The sequence below is a fragment of the Lampetra planeri genome, chromosome 35 (genome assembly GCF_965212315.1).
Source record: "Lampetra planeri chromosome 35, kcLamPlan1.2.h2, whole genome shotgun sequence".
NCBI classification, from domain to species: domain Eukaryota; kingdom Metazoa; phylum Chordata; class Hyperoartia; order Petromyzontiformes; family Petromyzontidae; genus Lampetra; species Lampetra planeri.
In genome coordinates this window covers 48,075-64,680 of record NC_136141.1, presented here as the reverse complement: position 1 = coordinate 64,680, position 16,606 = coordinate 48,075, and the positions used below count along the sequence as shown (strand labels likewise).

General features: G+C 41.7%; 1 protein-coding gene across 8 annotated transcripts in view; it reads right to left on the bottom strand.

The window, feature by feature from the left end:
- FBF1 (Fas binding factor 1) overlaps positions 1-16,606 on the bottom strand; it is a 48,428-nt gene that overhangs the window by 7,340 nt on the left and 24,482 nt on the right. For 6 of the 8 annotated variants that reach the window (XM_078610835.1, XM_078610837.1, XM_078610841.1 and 3 more), the window contains 10 exons: positions 15,842-15,931; positions 14,629-14,705; positions 13,780-13,899; positions 12,721-12,773; positions 11,948-12,028; positions 10,678-10,781; positions 7,537-7,743; positions 5,146-5,253; positions 909-1,048; positions 168-286 (listed from right to left, as the gene is read on the bottom strand). In XM_078610835.1, coding sequence (XP_078466961.1) covers positions 168-286; positions 909-1,048; positions 5,146-5,253; positions 7,537-7,743; positions 10,678-10,781; positions 11,948-12,028; positions 12,721-12,773; positions 13,780-13,899; positions 14,629-14,705; positions 15,842-15,931 — 1,099 coding nt within the window. The remainder of the gene's footprint in view (positions 1-167; positions 287-908; positions 1,049-5,145; positions 5,254-7,536; positions 7,744-10,677; positions 10,782-11,947; positions 12,029-12,720; positions 12,774-13,779; positions 13,900-14,628; positions 14,706-15,841; positions 15,932-16,606) is intronic. The other 2 variants (XM_078610836.1, XM_078610840.1) reach the window with 2 other exon arrangements.

The following is a 16,606-nucleotide window of genomic DNA, read 5'->3' as shown; positions in this document are numbered from 1 at the left end:
CCAGCCTTCCTTAGGCTCGTGCGAAACACAGCCAATGCGGGCACAACGGCTCTTGGATATGGTGCCCACAGGTGTTGCTCAGTGCTCGTGTCAGCGGAATCCATGACTGTGTACCCTGCAGGACGAACGCGTTCATGTTGCGATGCTTCGGCTTCTGCAGCCCTCACCTGCTCTAGCTGGCGCGTCTGCTCGCCAAGTCTAGCCTCCATCTTGGAGATGACATCCTGCAAGCGAGCTCGCTCTTCCTCCATGTCCCTGTGCTGCCGGTCCAAGCGATCCTTCAGCTCTGCGGCACAGACAAAAAGACAGATATACCCGTTGTGTTCCAAACTACTGACAAGTATGTGTCGGCAACACAGACTGTTAGGGAGAATGCGGTTATCATCAGTAGACTGATATACAAAATGACCGGCCACGAGCTGAACATTATTTTTTCTCAATGGACTCTCACCTTTGAAAACATGATAGTCACCGTATGTGCGCATTACTGAATATGATCAAATTATCTGGCTGCTGGACTATGTACAGATATTACGAGAACTTCAGTCTGAGGACAATGGAACTCACAGGGCATCAAATAAAATGCATAAGTGTCGGTCTCCCCTGAGAAAATGCAAAAACACAGATGTGTGGCTCCTAGTCAACTGAGAACAAAACAACCATTGGTGCCATGCACATCTCCATTTTATGTACGTTGAACTTCTTTCGCACCATACGTAGTCAACCGTGCTAATCGGAGGATGGACAACAAACTAAACACAAAAAAACATTCCATTAGCAGCCCCAAACCAGTGATGGGGACCAGTTCCCAGAACGTGGTGATATTCATTGGATTAACTCCAGTGGGGTGACCTTCTGACTGCGAGCCAAATGCTCTGACCACAGCGCCACCGGAGTTATGCGCGTACCGTGCAGCTGTGCATTCCTGCTCCGCGCCTCCATCTCCAGCTCATGCGTGCTGCTGTGGTGCGTGCTTTCTACGCGGTTCGTCAGCTCGCCCATGCGGCCCGACAGCGACTCCATCTGCTCGATCACTCCATTCAGGGACCTGGGAAGGCATCAGAAAGGACAGGCAATGTTCGCGCACATCCTTGCACTGACAGCATTCAGCAGGGATGGGGTAGAATACATTCAAATTACAAATTACTGGAGGAAACGTGATTAGATACAAAGTGGCAACTAAGCGTTGTCACGTGTAATTTAGATACAAATTACAAATGTAATGAAATTACATATTTAAATTGTAGTTTAGATACTGCTCATCTCTGCATAGAGGACACTAGTGTATTTAATCTTGATTTGAAGCTTTCGTGACTGCAGGAATCCATACTCTTTGGTTCTTTTGGTAAAGTCACGTAGGTAGAAAAATAATACAATTCAATTAAACAAAAAATTATATATCACGACGTTTCGATCGCAACACGAGAGGTCGTTCTCAGGCAGAAAAAATAATCCAGCAGTGGAACTGCTGAACCAGCGAGAGAGCTGTTACAAACAAGAGGTTATTTACGTGGCGATGGGCAAGCAAGCGGGGTCTGAGCTGGAAAGGAATTCCATCCCCGGACGTGAGCATGTCAGTTGTGTTAATGGGGGAGATTAGGAAGAAAGAGATTAGGGAGAGAGATTAGAGTACTCATGTATTTCACAAGGAAATGCTATTTGGCACTCACTTTATGGGTATAAAATACAATAACATGTGGATATACATTGCATTTAAATGCAACCGTGTATCAAGATGCTGTACTGACAAAGTGGGCATATTTATTTATAGATAGACGTAGTCGGTCATAGTCACAGGGCAAAAGGAAGGTTCTGAACCGTGAATTAAACAAGGAGTCGACAGTACAGATGGCGGGAGGAAGGTGATTCCAGACGATGCAAGCAGCAGCTGAGAATAGTGACTTTCCACTGAGTAAAGGACTTGCATAGGAGTCTTAGTTGCTGGAGAAAAGAATGTGTGTTAGTGGAAAGAGGAAAGGTAGGCAGAGGCGAGTGCATGGAGGATCTTGAAATGAATCCTGGATTGGACTTGGGAGATTGGGAACCAGTGGAAAAATTGAGCACCAGTGGGAATTACATTACGGTGATGTGACAAGGGCACAATAACAATGTGTTTGGCGCTGTCTGCCATAACATTGAGGCAAGAAAGTTTCACAAGAGGGCAGCATGGACAGTGATTCGTATGCATATGTAGTGGCATCGTGCTGACTGCTGGCGAAAAAGAAGAACTGCGGTGTATGGCAGCATTGAAGTCAGCAGGCCACGGTAGACACTCGAGGGGGACATCGAGGGGGAAGGTCACAGAGGCCACGGTAGACACTCGAGGGGGACATCGAGGGGGAAGGTCACAGAGGCCACGGTAGACACTCGAGGGGGACATCGAGGGGGAAGGTCACAGAGGCCACGGTAGACACTCGAGGGGGACATCGAGGGGCAATGTCACAGAGGCGGGCCTATCGGCAAGCCTCGAGAACCGGCGAGTAGGAAACTGCACATACAAACAAAAGTAAATATAAAGTATACACTACATATACTTTTTCTCGCGAAAATATTCTTCCAAAAATAAAGACATAAATGATAAAAAAAAAGTCCAAGAGAGAAAGGGCATAGAGGTCACCAGCATAAACACACGTGTTAATCTTTCAGTGACCACACACGCAAACAGGTCTGCTTGACACAAGCCTTACGAGTTTGCAAGAGCAACCACATATTGTGTAGGTGCAATGTCCTATGGGTAGCCCACTCACCCTATCTTGCAAACTCTCCAACGTTTCGACGGACAGGCTTGACAAGAGGTGACTAGTGGAGGTTTCCCACCAAAGCCTCGTGCCTAATGAATGTTCCGCCTTATTCAAAATGTAAGTACCCATGTACACTACATATTCATACTAAATTCCCACAATTATAATCATAATATATATTTATACTGGAGGAATCCGATGAGCTATAAAGCACTTTTTCACAGATATCCAGCACAACTGGGGTCCTGTCCCAAAGTGCATCTCAGCTCAGCCTTTCTCCTCGATCCCTGCCATCCTCTCTCTCCCTTCTATCCAATGTTTGGGGGACACGAGGATATTTTATATTTAACGAGGGCCAATAAAATGCATATATATTGTGGTTGTCCAATGGCGAGATGGGCTTATGCAATCTCAAGCTAATCTACTATTTATTTTCTGAATGTCTTGAAAAAAACAGTCCTGAAGCTGACCTACACGAGAGATGTCATTAATGGCACGTGCCTTTTGCACTTTGACCTTGTGACATCACCGCTGCTTGAGAGGGCTCCCGTCACACTGCAAGCCATGTGGCGCAGACAAAACGAGCCACGTGTCTCGGTACAGCACGCAGGCTGCTGTGGAAATCTGGGATATAAGTAATAAGTAGTAATTTAATAAGTAGTAATAAGGATATAAGTAGTAATTTTCAACCAGTGGACAACAGTCAGATCCACTTTTTCAAACTAAATTTTACGTCTTGAGTTAAAGCTTTCATGACTGCAGGAGTTCATATTCTTGGGTCTTTCGTGCCTTTACCGAAAGACCCAAAGAATATAAAATTGTATGTATTATGATTAGTTTGGTTTCAAAACTAAAGGTTCACTAATGCCTATGGTTATATCAATTTCTTTAAATGTATATGGCCATTTAAAGAAATGTTCTGTTAGGATGGCATTTTTATTCAACAACAGATTTTTTTTTTTAAACACTTTGGTGAATATAGCAGCCTCTAGTGTCTGGAGAGGTCACATGAACTCATCACATGCAACATGTAAAAGTCAAAAAAACATTGATCCTTTTTAATGCGATTCAATGCACGTATCGTTTAGCTAAGGAATGAATATTCATTTATGATTCAATGCAATGTAACACCTCTAAAGATGAGCGCTGCCCAAATTCATGTCCGAGTAACGACACATTTATATATTTAAGCGATCTAACCCAAAAGACCTCTATTATGGATGATATTGGTCGCAAAAGCCAACGTGTTAAACTAGACACATAGTTTAAGTTTTAGTCCGTGACATTTGATTCTCGTGCTAAGAATGTAGGATATAAATTAATAGCATTATTTGGAGGAGTGGTCTCACTTACAACTGTAGTTAAAACAAAACCAACTTGACTTTAAGAATTTAAAAAATAAACCTTACTCGTCCATATACACGTACGAGGCATGAAGGTGCACAACCCACTCACGAATGTCTAAAAACAAGTAGCAGACCAGTGTGACATGCAATGACAAGCCTTCCAAACAAACAAGCGATAAGCGATCAAGCTTGTGTGATCATTACTGTGCCTGTGGTGGCAGCACTGCAGAGGAACCTTACCAACACAAAGACTGCACTTTGTAACCTTTGCAGCTACATTACTTTCCATGTATTTGCAGTCAAGTTCAATGTTTGCAAGCTTTGCATGGCAATTTCCCCCAATTACGTATGTTGGTTTCTATGCACTGTTTAAAACAATTAAATACTTCTAAATACTAAAATGTAAACAAAAACGTAAACATTATTTTACAATAAAACGAATTATATTCATATGACCATGTATCAATAATATGCATAAGGCTTAATCACCCACAATGTGATCCATCTTGGTGGATTTTGGAAGTTAAGCAGTTTTGAGCCTGGATAGTGCGTGGATTGGCGACCCCAATGCACAAGGAAGTGTTATAGGCTGCTACGCTGTGGGTAGCAGAAGGCAGTGCGGCAAAATCAACCGTTGCACTGACGAGGTAAGCCCACTGAGCTATACAGCTCTTTTTCAGAAGCGACCTGGCCACATATGATAGCTCAACGAAGTGGCTTATCATGCAGAAATGTATTACAACCAAATACTCTAAATGCATGTTTCTAAATGTGGAGGGAAAAACCAGAGAACCTGAAGAAAATCCACACGACCATGGGGAGAACATACAAACTTCAAATATACAGGCATCAGGGTCAGGATCAAACAACGCCCATGACCCAAAAGGCGGCGTGGGAAGGTCCACACCTAGCCTTTTATTGACAAAGGGCTGGACAGGTACATGTGCTGATAAATGTGTTTGGGTGTTACTGATAGTACTGTATGAATGATGCTACTGATAGCGATTAGCATGCCGATGATGATGTGTGCAGAACACAAGTGGGGAGCCACACGGCACCTGGTCTGTGAAGTCGCGCTGGTCACTGCATCAATCTCCTGATCCTTGAGCCTCTTGAGTCTTTGTATCTGTTCCTCGTGATCTCTTCTCATCTCCATGATGGAATGCCTTCCACAAAAAGATGTGGACAAGAATAATAATAAACATCTAAATGTAAGCAGTTTATAAATACAAATACATCTCAAATATGTAAAACATTAATAATATAAACGCCCAACTTTATCTTTGATGATGTGAAGCTTTCGTGACTGTAGGAATCCATACTCAGCAGCAGACATCGTTGCTGCTCGCAGCAGACACCGCGGCTGTCGCGATTTTCACCTGAAGACGGGCGCTTGTGTTGTGTTCGGAACGTCGTGATTTATTTTGTTTTATTTCTACCTATGTGACTTTACCGAAAGAACCAAAGAGTATTTATCTGTGATGAATACGATGAACGCTGCACTTCCCGTCGTTTTCATGCAGGGGACACTGCAAACCTACGCACCCCCTGCATGAACGACGGAGGCACAGGGACAGACGTTCGATTACGTTGGAATCGATCTGCAGATGGTGGTCTTCTCGCACGGCCAGCAGCTCCGTGTCGCCTTATCTCGATCCCACAATCCCATGAAGGTGAAAGTACGCATCGAACCGAACCCTCAGCAAGGACATCTACTTAACGACGAGAGAAAATTAACACGAAATGTCGTTTTCAATTAAGTCTTCCAGATGTAAATTGATTTTTATATATAAACAACTTTCTCTATCTGTCTATGATGAATATGATGAATGCTTGAGAGAGAGAGAGAGAACGAGGCGATTCGGTGTTGATTCCCAGAATCGACTTGGCCCCCACCGACACCACTTTGCCATTTGTTTTGCGACGACGGCAATTTCCCATTCTCCCCGCATACGCTATCACAATCAACAAGTGGCAGGGAGAGACGTTCCATTACGTTGGTAAGCGCACAACTTTATATTCTAGTGTAAATATACACAGCTAACACAACCTCCACACCGATGGTGCTCATCACGTTGCTCAGCAGTAATCTTGGTCATTAATATCATTACTAACACGTTCCTCATGAACATGTTGCTGCTTGTTATTCCTAAAGTTGTACTATCAGGGCATTTATAGCTCGGGGTGCGTAGGTACAACATAAAACAATAAAACAGGTGTTAAGATCCATAAAAGAGGTTTTTTGGGTTAGATCGTGCAAATATATAAATGTGTCGTTAAAACCCGCTACCACCCGACACAGCAAACTAGTAAGGGTTGTCACGTAAACAGAACTTGCCAATTCGTCACTAGTACAGCACTAACCGGTGTGTTGGAGAGCCAAGCCACAACATTTACAATCTGAGTACGACGTTTCGCCAGTAGTTACAACTACATCATGGTACTTTGCCAGTATCAAAATATAATAATAGGTTTTTCCCCTTTTTTCTGGCAACAAAACAGGTGTTAAGATGTTAAAACACCAAACTGAAACCTTTTACAAGGAATCATGTCTACATTAACCACAACACTTGTGGTCAGAATGCAAACAAAAAACATACTCTGATAATATATCCATTGTCCTTGAAACTAATTGGTCCACACCAATCAGTTTATGTTTTTTTTTATCAGAGTATGTTTTTTGTTTGCATTCTGACCACAAGTGTTGTGGTTAATGCAGACAGGATTCCTTGTAAAATGTTTCAGTTTGGTGTTTGAATATCTTAACACCTGTTTTGTTGCCAGAAAGGGTAAAACCTCTTCTTATACTTTGATACTGGCAAGAAAGGGCCCATACTGTGCAATATCCCAAATATTTGTCTCATGCGCTTATTTTGAAGTGATGCAAATAGCAAACTAGGAAACTCCTTACAATGGGTCTCAAGACTATTTTAAGAGTAACGTTAATTGAAATGTTTGGCCAATTGCTGAATCAGAGTTTTGCATGTACCCAGAGAAAACCAATCAATATTGCAGGGTTAAATGATAAAACCACACAGTTGGGCGAAGAATGCTATATCCTAGACAGCTCCAAATCCTGCAGGTTGGGAGTCTTATACGACACGGTGATTTCTGTATGATCCACCAATTGTATACCTCTGAAGAGACATTGCATTTAGATGCTTACTATGGACCATACAGAAAACCACTAAGTCTTCACTCCTTCATCGTAGGAAAATCAAATCTACATGCTCTCCTGAAGCCATAACACACCTTGACATTAGCATTGAGTTCCTGAATGTATTACCATCCTAAAGAAAATATAATATCTGTCCCGTCGTTCTCCCCTCTTCATTCAACCTTAAATATTCATCTTCCTGTGAGATGTCCCAGGTCTTTTGAGCCTCGGTGGCGGCAACCATAACCTCAATGGAGGAGCCAAACCAAACCGTGTGCGTGGGTCCACGTGCCTCTGCAGCTCGGCGAGTCGCTCGGCTTGCCGCATCGCCTCCTGCTCGGCGTCCGCCACTCGGCACTGCCACGCGGACGCGAGCCGCGTGCGCTCACTCTCGGCTTCGCGCTGCAGAGCCGAGTGGCGCCCCGCCACCTCCTCAAGCTCCCGCCGCAGGCTCGCCTCGCGCCGCTCCCACGAGTCCTGGAGCAGCCGCACGCGCTGCCTGCACGCGGCCAGAGAGGCGAGGGGGAGAGCTGGAGCGGAGGACCGAGTAAGCGCAGAAGCACGCAACTCAGAAATCGATGCCGGTAAAAGGTGGTTCACGCGATCTTAACGCACAGGCTCAAAATAGGAATATAGATGTGATGATGTCACTTGTGAGCCCTTCTTGTACGAAGTGAGGGGATTCATGAATGCATATAAATTACAATGGGTATTCATTACCGGTTGGTTTATTTATATGGTAATCAACGCACATTATGCATGCACAGTGTTCTTGTACCTCCTGTGTTTGTGTGCACTAAATAGCAGTGCCTCTTATTGTTGGCTCACAGGTTATGCCCATTGATGTATGGTGACCTGTATAGGCATGCATTTAAAGAATGTATTATTTGATGATTGGCTTCCAATCAGCACTAAGTCTGTAGCTATCCGAACGGTTAAAATTATTATTTCTCTCAATTTCGATAGATTATCTAATTAGTCTTGGTCAGTATTAACCAGAGGTGTGGACTCGAGTCATGTGACTTGGACTCGAGTCAGACTCGAGTCATGAATTTGATGACTTGCGACTCGACTTGGACTTGCATAACAATGACTTTGTCCCACCTCTGGTATTAACTAGTTTTGCACAGAACTTCAGCTTTATAAAAATAAATTGAGTATTCTTGTTGGTACGCGTGTTCTGCCACTGCCGACAGTTGTACTTTTGAGTATTTAATATTCCTTTGGTGTTCTGTTAGTCTCATGCTTATCATTCGTCCTGTCTGCCCAACATAGCATTTGCCACAAGATAAATTAATCTGGTACACACTTTCTGTTTATAACTTCGATAATACATTTTTAGTACCAGATATAAATTATTGTATTTTATGTATTGTGCCAAATCTGACTCGGATGTTTTGTTTTTTCAAACATCTGGCTAGTTTATCAGTTTCTCCTGCAATGTATGGTATTTTAATAGTTTGAATTACTTCGCCAGTTTCAACACTCATGTTATTTGCAATCACATGAGACAAAGGAGAGCCCATTGTTGCTCCTTCCTTTTATTTATAGAAATCACCAAGAAATAGGTGTTCTTTAGACAGTGGTCAGCTAGTCGTGGGATATCTTTGGATAAACTTGGGTTCGTTACCAGAGTATCGAGTAATTTAATTGACTCGTTGACCGGAACCCTCGTGAACAGGGAGTCACATCAAAATTTACGAGAATATCAAGGTTAGTTAAGCTTAATCTTTCATTATATTTGCAATATGTTATGAGTTTTTAATGAATGAAGAGGTCTACCGATGTTGGGATGTATTTGTTTCGTTACGTATTGTGCTAATAAGTATGTGGCAGAGCCTATTGTACTAACTATGGGTCTTAATGGGACATCAGGTTTGTGAATCTTTGGTAACCCATAAAGTCTTCGTGTTTTTGACACCCTTAGTTTGATCAGGTATTGCTTTTTCTTGGGAATTGATGACTTGGCAATGATTGTCATTGTCTTACGTTCCAAGGTGTTGGTTGGGTCTCATTTAATTTGATCGGCCCTTATCAGCATTGTAATTTATATGCATTCATTAAACCTCCCACCACTTCACACAAGAAGGGCTCACAAGTGACGTCATCACATCCGTTCGTCTATTCAAGGAACTAAATAGGAGGATTTCTCCACAAATCTGCCTGCCGCCTGATGATGCCGGGTGTAATTACTGGCGAAACGTCTTATTCCGATTGTAAATGTTGTGGATTTGCTCTCCAACACACCGGTGTGCTGGACGAATAACGAATTGGCATGCTCTGTTTACGTGACAAACCTTACTAATTAGCTGTGTCGGGTGGTGGTGAGTTTAATGACACATTCATATTTATGTTACTAACCCAAAAAAAACTGTATTATGGATGATATTGCTCACAAGAGCTTACGTGTTAAACTAAATAAATCACTTTTAAACATTCACAAATAAAACAAAACTATTTTTTATCTTACCAGGTAGGAAGCGGCCTGGCCACAAATGATAGCTCAACAAAGTGGCTTATCATGTGGAAATGTTTAGGAATATTTTCTAAACATGTAGATTGGAGGGTGTGTAGATTGGTAGGCAGAATAGTAAATAGAAAGGTAAATGGGCAGGGTAGTGAGTAGGTAGGTATTTAGGTAAATATATGGTTTGGTAGATTGGTAGGTGGATATGTAGATAAGTGGGTGGGCGGGTGGCAAGGTAGTTTGCTAGAAAAGTATATGGTAGATAGGTAGACAAGTGGATAGGTGGATGGCAGGTAGACAGATAGGTGAACAAGTAGGTAAGTAAGGTAATCAGCTGAGCATGTAGTTAAGGCATTACAATTTCATAGTTGCTGTATATGTGTAATGTAGCCCTAAGAGACACCGTCTTGTCTTTCCGTATATTTATTATGAATAAAGTCCACTGACTACTCAACGAGTAACCGCGAGTGACTCTGCACACTTGGGTAGTTAGACGACTCTATTCTGAGACGACGTAGCTTCTAGTCTCGAGACAACTCGAAGACGACGGAGACGACCCGTTCCAAGGCGACGACGACGACGGCGATTCCCCACAGCAGCAGCAGCAGCCCCCAGGTCCGGCTCGCGCCAGGCTCTTATCCCTCGCCCAGTCCGGCCACGCCCCTATTCTAGAAGTCTCCTCGCTGCACCTGGCTCTGTCAATCTCCGTCCTTATTGCACTTCCCCGGCTATTGGATCCCGTGCTCCCCCTCACGCCACCCTGTCCAACGCTTGTCCCGTCAATCATCATTAGCACGCCCATTAGTAACCATGGTTCCGGGGAACCATACCTTCCCTCTATCGCTCCGTACTGTCTTTACATATGTATGTTGTTGTATATGTATGCTGTACATAGCCAACCGTGCTAATCAGAGGTGCGGGGGAAGGCCATCAAAATAAATATATTTAGTGTGACTAAATACCCACTTGTGCCCTTCCTCCAAGATGTCCATGTCCTCCTTGTGTCTCTGCTGCACGGTGTCCAGGAGAGACTTGAGCTGGTCTCGCTCCATCTGCAGCCTTCGCATCTGCTGGGCACAAATGGTGACTGCAATACAGTGCTGCTGTGGCGGCTGTATTCATGTATGAAGCCGTAACAAAACCCCTGGCTGTTCTGTGCAATGTTTACATTTGTTACATCTGTAACACGAATTCTATCCGCAGATTTAAGAAGCTCACCTCTTAACATCATTAACGCTGCCTCATAATAATGAATCCCTTTATTAACCCCATGGTGACAGAAAGCATCCCCCACTCCATGTTGGCCAGTGCCAGTTGGTGCAGGGGGTACCCAGCACCGGTTCAGATATCGCTCGCCACTGATAGGAATCGAAATCAGGACGCAAAGGTTCATAGTGCAGTAATCAATGTGCCACCATTATAGTTGAAACATATATTTGACGCCTGGTTGAATAGGTTACAAGTTAAAATCCTGGTCGGGGGTTGACTAAGCTCATCATCTTTCTGGGGGTGAATAAAATTTGTACCACTTTGTAAAAAGTGAACAGTGGTGTTACTTGGTGCCCACCATGAAAATGTAGAATTTGCACTTTTAAATTAGTTTTATTCTAGTCCCAAATATAATTATGTAATTACTATATTTTGGCACGTACAAATTATCAATTAGTCAGCTCATGCAGATCCAGTGTAGCTAATGATTTCAGTGTTTTTAATGCTACTTTCACAATGTAAAAAATATATATTCAATCAAAAACAATATCCCTTTAACAAACAAAATGGAAAATGTAGGACTATTTACAAAGATGGTGATTCAAAGAAGATGCCAATTTCTTTGGAAATGAAAGCATCAGTAAATGTAAATTGTCATCATCTAGCCATTGACTAATGCTGAGCAGATGTGCACACATACTACATACATACATGTGTTTTTTGGTGGTACCACATGTTGTTTGGCACGATGTCTGACGTTTCGCTGAAAAAACTCCCAGCACATTGAGCGAAACTCCGCACATCATGCCAAAAAACACGCGGCACAACCCGATGACACACCAGAGAACGAATAATGCAGTTCATCGGAAGATATGAGTGGATGGATCTTTTAGGCTTACACTTTCATACCCTGTGCCTTATAACAGAAACCTGATGCACCGTAATGTGCTTTCATCCAGTTTAAATATAATGATCAGTGATTAAATTCATACTCAGAACCCACCAGAGTTAAATGCAGGCAGGTTACCTTTGTATCCAGCTCTATGGTGAAGGCCTGAGCTTGCTGTGATGAATCAGTCTGAATAAAGCTTTGACCGACAGCCTGTCCCTGCGAAAAAAGAACCCCCAGTTTATTATATTACAGTATTACTATTATGTATTACTATTATGTATTATTATGCTTATTCACCCAGAAAAGCCTCAGAGTCTCAAGCTTTGTTTTCAGGATGGTCCTGCCATGTTTTTCGCATTGGGGGTTGATGTTGCTCGGGGAGTAATCATGTTGCTTTGTGAGTAATTAACGATGTTACATTAATAAATTGCAGATACATTTTCAGCATTGAGATGTTTGGCCAATACCAGTTGCATTATATACATTATCTATGGGAGAAAACCAGATAATATATTAACTCCATGCAGAAAGGTGTCCGAGTCAGGAATTGAACCCAGTTAACCACATTATCTTCACACCAGTGGATACATTTATCATTCACACAATTTGAAATCTGAATTTACTGATGTGTAGAAATAATTTAATGATTCTCTCCCCTCGAGATAAAATGAGTCATAACGATTCAGGGTCAAAGATTGTTTAAGAATAGAAGTTTTTTTAACAGTGTTGAATTTATCACCTCTCGTAGCTGAAGGGGTAATACAAAACCATTACATACAACATATGAGTCGAAAATTATTCCTTCTCGTGGTGTGATGAATATATCATGCTCCAGAATCAAATTTAATTGATGAATCAGGGCATCGATTATTTGAAATGGTGACCAAGAAAATTACAGTTATTTGTACCAGTATAGCTTGTCCATGTGCTTGAGGTGTCATTAGATGTGCTGCTTGTTGATCTGTCAAATATCATTATTAAAGTAAGAGTATACAGAAGCATTGTTGTTTTATATAAAATAAAAAACACAGTTGTCACTTAGCCAAATGGAGAAGAATTAAAGTGAAAAAGGAGAAGTTCACAGAATAAAAAGAAAAAGTATACTCTTAGGTTTTTTCGGTAAGTCACGTAGGTAAAAAATAAAATTAATAAAAGTAAAATAAAAATCACGACGTTTCGGAGGCAACACAAGCTTCTGTCTTCAGGTGGAACCGTCACAGCACGATTGCTGTATCAAGTAAGAGTGAAAAAAATAAAGTGTTTCAGTTTCATTGAACCCTGCCCAAAGGCTACATTCTCCCTGAAAGAAAAAAATTCGACTGCATTTTCAATTTGGTAACAAAGAAAAGTGTGTTCAACATATGCATTAATAGCCTATTGCTCACATATTAAAGGCTATGACATGGACAAACCATAGGATTTTAACAACTCTCTGCAACGTGTGCATACACCAAATGCACGTGTTCATTCATGTTGTAGATATAAGATGCTAACACTGAGAAAAGTGGCTTCTACATTTATGAAAATGTTATTATCCATATGTATTAATTGCTTTTTTGCATAATAATTCTACACAGCATGGTGATTGCTATCAGACAAAGTGGTGCTTATGCAAATATACTGGAACACAGTATTCTAAGTTACAATATATTCCACTAAAAGTTCATAAAAAAGAGCTGCATTAACTAATATTACAGATATCTGCAGATTAATGTATAGAGCTATATGTGTTATCGTGATAAAATCATTATCATGCATGAGCGTTAACTTCTGCTCACACATTTCAATTAGAAATCACATGTGCACTGCTGCACTACTTCCCCAAGTCATTGTGATCGTCGCTTGAAGTAAACAGCATACAGATGCCAAATTTATCTGTGAATTCACCCGAAACGGTCAGTGTTTTTTTCTGTGTTTATGCACGAGCACGCATCGCGAGTGGCGTTAGTGCAGGGCGCACTACTCACACGGCTGGTAATAGGAGAGAGGGATGCCAGGAAAGAGAGATTGTGAGAGATGGCCTGGCCCAAGCTGTGGTTGGATCGCATGGTAGAAGCCGCTCTGCTCCATGGGCTGCCCGATAAGAGCTGGCGCGACAGGAGGATGCTCAGAGGGGTGGGAGACAGGAGGAGGTTCCTGAACTGCTACCAAAGAAAAAATTGTGGCCGGGTTGGTGGGGAGGCTCGGCTGAGTGGTTCGAGGGCAGGTGTGCGTTGCATGTTGTGGAACGGAAGGATCAGCTTTGTCTGTGGGAAGTCAGTCCCAGAAGAGTGATGAGAGAAATCAGAGATATTGGCGATGCAGGTGAAATAAAGGGAAATATAAAACAATGCCAAAGTTATTTGCAAATGTGAGGACTGTATTTGAATAAAAAACAACATATTCAATTGAAAGCAATTTTACATCTACCAACAAAACAGCTTTAAACTCTTTGGTTCTTTCGGTAAAGTCACGTGGGTAGAAAAATAATAATAGATCCTTATTATTATCTATTATTTTTCTACCTACGTGACTTTACCGAAAGAACCAAAGAGTATGGATTCCTGCAGTCACGAAAGCTTCAAATCAAGATTAAACAGCTTTATATTTCAATAAAATCTTAAGTAAACGAAATTTATGGAACGTCAATTATTTACTTTGGAATCAATAACTGAACCGAAAATAAATATTGCATTTTTTTGGCATAGTGGCCCTCCATACGATACACTCTATCAATAAAAAGTATGAATGAGACAAAAAGCCCATAAAGAGGATGACACAGTGACACATGGATGGAAATAAACGTAATGCAAGATTAATCTCCGACGTCCACAAACCTGCAATGCGAGCATCATGACCGTTTAAATGCTCCCTCCTTGATGAGGACACCAGAGTAGGTGCAGCTGCATCGTTTCTGCGAAACATAAAGTTCCATGGCATAGTGAATCTAAAATCCCCCAATAGTGAGGACATGTAAACGTGTGTATCTGGACACAGTGAAGATATCGCATTTTCCCAGGCAGACATCACCATCCTCAGTGTTATTTTAACTCATACCGCAATCTCCGATTGAAAAAGTAATCCTGTAAAATGTCTGATATTCACGTGTATTTATCTGTTCATTATTTTGAGCATTGGGGCAGGATTGTCTTTCCATACACGTTTGTCCAAATTAATACTTAAAGGTATGGCCAATAGACACATGGAATGGGATTTATTCTGTCACGGTACTAATCACTTCAGTGACATTACACTTGTCTCCCTCCTCCCCACAACATAACTTAAGGAAAATTGACACTTGTCAACAGCAGTGCCTTAAGAGAAAAAACATTAATAAATATATAAATCGGCGACGCTTCGGGCAATGGTCCCTCCACATGTGCTCTGAGGGGGAGACATTGCTTAAAGGGTGACATATTTTTGATATTTTTAAGACAGTGTTGTTAAGGATTGTGTTTCGTTTTTCGTTGCGTGTACTTGTGCACCACTGGCAACTCAGCATCATTGAACAATATTACTCCTTCAGCTACCCCTGCTCATTACCATGACTAAAGTAATCCCATAGATCTCTGTACAGTCTCATCCTAATGCAGTGCGTTGCAGTGGATGGACCTTATAAATTAAGTGATTCGATCACGAAGGGAAGGCTAAGAGGTGACAATGTTGCAAGTATTAACTGTTAGCTGGAGACCCAATGGTAATTTAACATGAACGTTTACAATTCAGGTATCAGTCAGAGGCCAAATTTCAACACTGTAATGAGATAGATTTCAACATGACCTTATTTTTAAAAATCAACTAAATGCCTTATACAGGACACCTCAAATTCTTATCAGCCAGCCTGGAACACACAGCCCCAATGTGTAGCTACAAAAGAAGATCCACTTGTTCTTTGCAGATTGTTTCTTGCTTTTGCATTGTTTAAATGGCTCACAACGAAAGGAATGTATAAAGACAACCATTTATTCTATCCCACTCATCACAAAGGGACTCATATTGCAATACATTTTAAACTATTGTTAAACGTCGGTGTCTATATGTAAATTGAACCTGTGTATGTGGGTTGCTGCGAGTCTGTCTTCTGCGGAGGAACTCATCAGCAAGTCGTCATGCTGAGAGCTGGAAGTGATACCCGATTTGCTGTCAAGAAAAAAAACCACGATACGCAACCAGATACACGATGCAAGCAATGTACTAAACACTGCCGACACGAGATTCCAGATGAGAACCTGTAGAGGATCTATATCGACTTAACTCATTGAATAGCATGGCCTGGGCTGGTTTCATATAAGTCTAATTGACATTTGGCTCTGCTATTATTTTATGTATACAGAACAAACTCAAATGTTCCAAATTATATTTCATAACACTACCTACTATTGTTTGGGACCTTTTTGGATATTTATACGTTAACAACATGGTCATTAAAAAAGAGAAGACTGAAAAGTGTGCAATGAAGCAAACAGAGTTGCAAGCTTGAATTTGCATTCAGAATAAATAAAGAGGAACTCATTGATTGGTGAAAATATGCAGGCTAATTATTAGTAAGAAAAGTGGGCTGGGCAGGACACACTATTATAAGAGATGATGGCAGATGGTCAAGAATAATCACAGTGGCAGCCAACGAATGGAATGCTCTTGAGAGTACAACTACCAAGGAAATCGAGCTGTGGAATCTGTGTGTGTGTAGTTGCTAAGTAGGTTACATCATGAGAGATGGTGGCGATTTGGGGAGACGTTTAAACAGCAGTGGATTGACCATGGCTGTGGGTTTTCTGTAGGTGCTTCAGTTTAAGTCTACATAAAAAAAACCTT